This window comes from Salmo salar, chromosome 06, assembly GCF_965601325.2.
Source record: "Salmo salar chromosome 06, fSalSal1, whole genome shotgun sequence".
NCBI classification, from domain to species: domain Eukaryota; kingdom Metazoa; phylum Chordata; class Actinopteri; order Salmoniformes; family Salmonidae; genus Salmo; species Salmo salar.
The window spans coordinates 60991181-60999385 of NC_138296.1; the positions used below are offsets into that span (position 1 = coordinate 60991181).

General features: G+C 41.5%; 1 protein-coding gene across 4 annotated transcripts in view; it reads right to left on the minus strand.

Moving 5' to 3' along the window:
- LOC106607698 (sorting nexin-14) overlaps positions 1-8205 on the minus strand; it is a 32381-nt gene extending 24176 nt beyond the window's left edge. For all 4 annotated transcript variants that reach the window (XM_014204937.3, XM_014204936.3, XM_014204934.3 and 1 more), the window contains exons 1-8: positions 7989-8205; positions 7689-7838; positions 7334-7454; positions 7088-7164; positions 669-747; positions 546-589; positions 357-444; positions 73-157 (exon numbers count right to left, since the gene is read on the minus strand). In XM_014204937.3, the coding sequence (XP_014060412.3) occupies positions 73-157; positions 357-444; positions 546-589; positions 669-747; positions 7088-7164; positions 7334-7454; positions 7689-7825 (631 nt within the window). In that variant the 5' untranslated portion in view covers positions 7826-7838; positions 7989-8205. The remainder of the gene's footprint in view (positions 1-72; positions 158-356; positions 445-545; positions 590-668; positions 748-7087; positions 7165-7333; positions 7455-7688; positions 7839-7988) is intronic.

Sequence of the window (8205 nt, forward strand, 5' to 3'; positions counted from 1 at the left end):
CTTGCACAGCCAGTACACATTTTGTTTTCTTTATTGACCAACATCTTGCAGTGCAGAATACTTATTGTAAACCTTTTTGTTTGGCCTTTGCAATGATTTCAACGTGCTTCATGGCAGCCTTCATCATTTTGCCAGAAATAAGTGAGGGGACATCAACCTGTGTGAAACAATTATACAGTTAGTGTAGAGTCTGAAAAATAGCCACAGCACATCAACACAGTATTAACCATTAGCAATATGTGGATTCAAATGACATACAAAACTCTAATATATGCTAAGGTGTCTTGACAAAGGTTACTACTATTCAAAGAACAGAATGTGTGTGAAAGAGATGAATAGACAGAACTATATATCACCTTCTGAGCGCGTCGAACTAACACAGATGCAAAGAAACGAAAGGTCATTCTCAGTTCATCTACGCATGCCTCATCATCGGTGATGTCCCTATAAAGTAAAGTAATAAAAAGCATAATGAAATACACATTCCAAAATCCAGACAGAAAACCCAAGTCAAATCGTTCAAAACTGTGGTAGAAACTACTCACCTGTACCAGGGATATACAAAATTCTCCAGAACCAACTCGAGCAACTAAGGGCCAAATATCAATAATTATTCATTGCATTTGTGATTTTCAAAATTAGATCTTTGAAATGACCCATTACTGTACCTCTGACATAGAAGAATCCACTTTTGAGTAGACTTTCAAGTCCAACCATGGCTGATAGTTTTCTAGGAGTAATGTTGGTCTGTGAAGGACACCATATTTCAAGTTTTTTTTAATTATATTTTTACATTTCAATGACAATTCAGTCATATATTTACCACACAATCATTTACAAGCAATTAATGGCATAGTGATGTGTGAATGTGTCAGTCGGTCCTGTGCAGCACATACTTAGAGTAAGTTTACATGCAAAGTAATAATTCAATAATAAACTGATTATGGCAGTAGGCAGATTACACAAGTCAAGTAAACGCCTTACTCTGCTCATCTTAAAATCGGCGTACGGTCAAAATCAAAGTAAGCATACGATAATTAAAACACCTGGTTTTCTGAGCAATCTTTCAAATTATTAGGACATGTAAACACCTTAAAAATCGGCGTTCCAGCGGTGTATTTGATCTGCGCAAGTGCAACCACCAGCTGAACGAGCGTCCCTCTTTAGCGTGAGTGAAGTGAGTTTGGAACAACTGAATGCATGCGTCTTATAAAGTTTGTTTGTGAAAACTACTTCTATGTCCGAACTCAATCTGAAGTGCTTCCCAAAAATAACATGGTCACGGTGGTAGAACTTTTATTTTGATTGGCGATTTTCTGCCATCAGATAGCCTGATTTCAGATGTGTCCATGTAAACAAGATTATTAGGGAAATCGTTCTTCGTGCAAAGCATGTAAAGGTTTTAATCAAACTATTACGCTATATTAATCTGACAACTGTAATCTTGTGTCCACTAGATGGCAGATTAACTCCAGATGCACCTCTAACCAATGGGGCAAAAATCCTTCTTGGCATGTTACATTTTAGTCATTTAGCAGACGCTCTTATCCAGAGCGACCTACAGTAGTGAATACATACATATCATACATTTCATGCATTTTTTTTTTGTACTATGTGGGAATCGAACCCACAACCCTGGCGTTGCACACACCATGCTCTACCAACTGAGCCACATGTTACTCATCAATGCCACTGCTGTTCATTGCTCAACACAAGATTTATTCTTAAGCATTCACAATGTAAACGTGAGTTGAGAGCTGTAGTGATGCGCGTGTCAGCCGTTTGCTCACACCCACACAATTGCTAATAACCCATCTGCAACTGCCAGACTATGTGATAAAGTGAAAATGAGCCCTGCTCCCAACCCTAATCCACAAATATTGAAATTGTGCTGCACAGTAAGAGATGTCGGTACAATTTTTTGACAGGGGTGTGGGATTATCTTTTTTTAAGACCAATTTAGATTGGCCTACAGTACAAGTCAAAAGTTTGGACACACCTACTCATTCAAGGGTTTTTATTTTTAGTATTTTTTACATTATATAATACTAGTGAAGACATCAAAACTATGAAAAAACACATACGGAATCATGTAGTAACCAAACAAGTGTTAAAACAAATCAAAATATATTTGAGATTCTTCAAAGTAGCTACCCTTTGCCTTGATGACAGCTTTGCACAGTATTGGCATTCTCTCAACCAGCTTCACAGGGAATGCTTTTACAACAGTCTTGAAGGAGTTCCCACATATGCTGAGCACTTTTTGGCTGCTTTTCCTTCACTCTGTGGTCCAACTCATCCCAAACCATATCAATTGGGTTGAGGTCGGGTGATTGTGGAGGCCAGGTCATCTGATGCAGCACTCCATCACTATCCTTCTTGGTCAAATAGCCCTTACACCGTCTGGAGGTGTGTTGGGTCATTGTCCTGTTGAAAAACAAATGATAGTCCCACTAAACCCAAACCAGATGGGATGACGTATCGCTGCAGAATGCTGTGGTAGCCACGCTGGTTAACTGTGCCTTGAATTCTAAATAAATCACCGACAATGTCACCAGCAAAGCACCCCCACACCACATCCTCCATGCTTCGCGGTGGGAACCACACATGCGGAGATCATCTGTTCACCTAGTCCGCGTCTCGCGAAGACACGGCGGTTGGAACTAAAAATCTCAAATATGGACTCAGACCAAAGGACAGATTTCCACCAGTTGAATGTCCATTGCTCTTGTTTCTTGGCCCAAGCAAGCATCTTCTTATTGGTGTCCTTTAGTAGTGGTTTCTTTGCAGCATTTCGACCTTGAAGGCCTGATTCACGCAATCTCCTCTGAACAGTTGATGTTGAGATGTGTCTGTTACTTGAACTCTGTGAAGCATTTATTTGGGCTGCAATTTCTGAGGCTGGTAACTCTAATGAACTTATCCTCTGCAGCAGAGGTAACTCTGGGTCTTCCATTCCTGTGGCGGTCCTCATGAGAGCCAGATTCATCATAGCGCTTGAAGGTTTTTGCAACTGTACTTGAAGTTCTTGAAATTTTCCGCATTGACTGACCTTCATGTCTTAAACGAATGATGGACTGTCGTTTCTCTTTGCTTAATTTAGCCGTTCTTGTCATAATATAGACTTGGTATTTTACCAAATAGGGCTATCTTCTGTATACCACCCCTACCTTGTCACAACACAACTGATTGGCTCAACTGCATTGAGGAAAGAAATTGCACAAATTAACTTTTAACAAGGCACACCCTTTAATTGAAACGCATTCCAGGTGACTATATCATGAAGCTGGTTGAGAGAATGCCAAGAGTTTGCAAAGCTGTCATCTAGTCAAAGGGTGGCTACTTTGAAGAATCTCAAATATAAAATACACTTTTTTGGTTACTACATGATTCCATATGTGTTATTTAATAGTTTTGATGTGTTCACTATTTTTCTACAATGTAGAAAATAGTAAAAATAAAGAAAACCCTGGAATGAGTAGGTGTCCCAAAACTTTTGACTGGTACTGTATATGTGCGCATGATCACGCAGCATCCAGCCAGAGTTGTTCAACTTTGCTTGGTGGGTTTGCAGTTGTTCTGAAGTTTACAGTGTTGTAAATGTATTTGCAGATCCAGCAAAGAGTTCAAATTTGATGGAGAATAAACCGTGAAAGAGAACAGCACTGTGCCCTTTGTCGATGAGCCATACGAGAGCCGTTACACTGGTGCCGTGACCCGGATGATCCTCATGATCAGCCTGATGCATATCACCGGGGGAAGTGTTGATCAAGTGTGCTCTTCTGGTCAGATTTTTGGTTTTATGCCATAGGGCTGCTGATTTCAGTGTTAAGTGTTTTTCCAGTTTTTACTTTCTCTGTCAATTTCTTTTACTTTTTCTTTTACATTTAATTTGTTTCATCTAAGGGCGGTGTCAGGGCTCACAAATCTTCAACTGATAGTGAAATAGTTGACGATTTTATTACTCCTACTATTGCCAAGGGGAGGGGTGTTTGGTTTGGCAAGCATACAGGTAGCAATGCGATGTCCAGTGGGTTTCCTGGTCGGGGAGTGGGGATATATCAGTCATTAGCTGATTGTGTTAGGAGTGCAGATACACAGTTCAGGAGTGGGTTGATATGACAGACTATTTGAAAAAGCAAAGATGTGAGGTGCCTGATCAAGCAGAAGAGATCATGAGCAGGTTAATGGGAAAAGCCAGGAATGTAGTGAAGAGTCGTTGGACATTAAACAGAACCTAGATCTAATCTACCCCATCCTCCTGCAGTACTTCCATAACTCCTGCCTTGGTTCAACGCACAGCAGCAGCCAGATGAGATGGACATGTTGGAACTAATGATGGAGAAAGTGCAGCAACAAAACAGTGGTTCCCGTGAACACAACCCCCCTGCACACAACCCAAGGTCTCAACATCATACCAGAGACAAGGCCTGCAGGGTCTGTAATGATACTAGGCACTCAACACAGTCTCATTGCATGGGAGAGCGTATGTGCTTCCTCTGTTTCACTCCTAGTCACATGCATGCCCCAGGCTTTTGTCACAGTCCAGTCCGGCTGAGGAAAACTAGCCAGTCTGTGTTTTGAGGGAGGCAGTACAGGTAAAGATGAAGATACTCCCAATGCCAAAGCTCTATACATGTCAGCCAAAGACTAATGACATGACTGGATATGTTGTGTACCAGAACACACATATAGTAGGAAGAAGCAACAGCCTGTTTTACACACCTGTTGGTAACAAAGTGACTCTCGGCACTAAGCTTGACAGTGGGTCAATGGCGGGCACAATGAGTGAGATGGCTGAGCTGAAGTTTATGATGCTGGGGTAGTTCATGTGAAAAGCCAGTTTAACTCAGATGTCGTACTTGTTGGCTGTGGAGGACACCTTGTGAGGCCTAAGTCTGCATTCAACATAAACATTGAAGTCTATGGATGCAAGATGGTTGTTCCAACCTTGGTAGTAGAAGGTCAACATGATGAACTAATACTGGAAACCAACGTGATCAAGCACATCCTCCGTGAATCAAAACAATGTGACAATTATTGGAAAACAGTCTCGGCCCCCTGCATCACAGATGACACGGAATCTGAGCAGTTTCTCACCATGTTAGGTAGAATCAACCCTGGAGAGGCGACAACATCTCTAACGAGATAGGAACAGTGAGATGTAACTCAGCCATTTGCCTTGACCGTGGTCACGAGTATCTGGTTTGGGGTAAGCTAAACAAAAACCACTGTTGCGTCTCCTGGCAGCGCGGTGATGACAGAACCTACTACGTCTCGCTCAGCACTATGGGGGATCATGTTGGCAAGGATTGTTACGCCTGTGTGGGGAGACAGATGGGTCCCACTGAAGCTGATCAACACGTCTGGCCGTCCAGTGTGGCTGAAGCGCAATGTAAAGCTTGCAGACGTCTTCCCATGTGTAGCAATGGAGGACATACAAGACACCGAACCAGAACAGTGTAGTTCACCTGGTCAGCTGTCCTCAAGCCACGTCTGAGGCCGATGTGACGGGCCACATGAGACACGTTCCACGGAAGAGAAGCTAAGACTGCTGGAGTTGAGTGCTTTGGACCTCAGCCCCTGTGATGTGTATAAGAAGTGCAAGAGTCAGCTGGCTGACCTAGTAGTGCGGTGGTTCCCACCGTGAAGCATGGAGGAGGAGGTGTAATGGTGTGAGGGTGCTTGCTAGAGACACTCTGTGATTTATTTAGAATTTAAGGCACACTTAACCAGCATGGTAAAATCATTCTGCAGCGATACGCCATCCCATCTGGTTTGTGCTTAGTGGGACTATAATTTGTTTTTCAACAGGACAATGACCAAACAGGCTATGTAAGGGCTATTTGTCCAAGAAGGAGAGTGATGGAGTGCTGCATCAGATGACCTGGCCTCCACAATGACACGACCTCAACCCAATTGAGCTGGTTTGGGATGAGTTGGACCACAGAGTGAAGGAAAAGCTGCCAAGAAGTGCTCAGCATATGTGGGAACTCCTTCAAGACTGTTGTAAAAGCATTCCAGGTGAAGCTGGTTGAGAGAATGCCAAGAGTGTGCAAAGCTGTCTTCAAGGCAAAGGGTGGCTACTTTGAAGAATCTCAAATATATTTTAATTTGTTTTAACCCTTTTTGGGTTACTACATGATTCTACATGTGTTTATTCCTAGTTTTGATGTCTTCACTATTATTCTACAATGAAGAAAATAGTCAATATAAAGAAAAACTCTTGAATGAGTAGGTGTTTCCAACATTTTGACTGGTACTGTATATATGCACATGATCACGCAGCATCCAGCCAGAGTTGTTCAACTTTGATGGAGATTGCTAGGTGGGTTTGCAGTTGTTCTGAAGATTACACAGTGTTGTGTATGTATTTGCAGATCCAGTAAAGTTGTTAAACTTTGGAGAATAAACCGTTAAAAGAGAACAGCACTGTGTCCTTTGTCGATGTGCCACATGAGAGCCGTTACACGAGTCAAAATGTACATTTGGTTAATATTATATTAGGCTATGTGAGAGGTTATAGACCTACAGTCAATGTCCATATTTCAGTTAGTATTATATTTAACCCATCTGAACAGTACAGTTCCTTTCATGTGGCATATTTGATGACCCTGTCTTGTGACTGTCCAAAACATTAGGCTACTGTTCTGACCCACCCTTCTCTTTATTTTTAACTCTCCATTTTGCAGCTTTTGTTATTGAATTGAACTGTGACAAAGTCCTCTTTGCCTCAGTGGATCAACGTTAACTTTTCTGCCCAAGTTCGCAAAAGCATTTGGCAATTGGAGTGTATTTGGCGCGCATACAGTTATAAGCCTAAGTGCGTATAAGCCTAAGCTTTAGGGCCTAACACCAAATAAAAAATACAATTAAGAAAAACCTCAATGTAGCAAACCTCAATGTAGCCTATAGAGATGAATTGTACAATAATTATACATTATGAATTTTTTATGCATTGTTTTCTCTTTATAAAACCTGGCCGCGACCCGCCCTTTACATACACAATATTTAATGATCCTTAACACGCAGGCGCAGGGACTGCGGGTTATGAGTCAACCCTAACATCACTAGTGTGCTGACATACCTGTGACGTTTGCACTTTACTTTCCCACACACTGCACAGCTGTGTCCCAACGGAAACAGCTCCTGTTGCTCCTGCTGCTGTAGAAATAGAGGGAGATCCTAAAGCTACAAAACGTACTTTTGGATATCCCACTGACAAATGGGAACTAACCCATTAGAATGTTAAGCAACTGAGTCACTTCACCACCTGAGTGACACTGCATTGCCCTCCAACTACTGGTATTTGTGTTTTTAACATTCAACTTACTTTGTTCTTGGGCTTCATAGTGAAGAGGATGTTGGGCAGGAGGGATTCTGTGCCAAGGGAGCAGTAGAATGTAATCACTCCAGCCAGGAAGGACCAAAACACCATCAGAATGTGGAGATACCTGGAAGAAAAACCTGGTCAGACACATATAGCTAGATGTCTGGTTAATACCGGAACTAAAAAAGAAACATTGTGAAATTATGAGTTTTAGACAGGATGCTGAACTAACTTTTCCTGACACTCCAGAATGAGCAAGAGAACTTTAACTACATGTACTTCAAATGACATTATGACTGAGTCAAAACATTTGACATCCCACATGAACAAATATCCACTGTATGTGCACAAAACCTACCTATTAAGAAGTATAGTTGATAAAAGCATGAACACCAGAAGAAAGCAAATGACAGGGTATTGACGTCCAACTTCCCTCAGGACATCAATTTGCAGTCCTTGCTTCAGCTTCTCCAAATAAACTCGAATACGTTCCATTTTACAATGGGGTCTGTTGAAGTAAACATTAAAAAGCTAGATGGATACCCTAAACAAGTGACCCATAACACCAGCTAAAATGTACTCGCTAGCTCTAAAGTTAAATAACGTTAGAAGCGTATGCTAAAGTTAACAAGGAAGGCTCGCGATTTTAACTACTTACTAGTACACAATATAATCCCATCAACTAGTACTTCAAACAAGGAACCATGTCATAATTTTGTGCAGGTTTCACATTGTTATCTAATTTCTTCAACGACAGGTCTTCCTTTTAATTATGGTTAGCATTTTTGTTATTTCCCATTTTAGAAAGTGTTGTGTGATTTCCTTGACAGATCACTTTTCCTTAATCCGATGGTCGTCACTTCCGGTTCTAATCC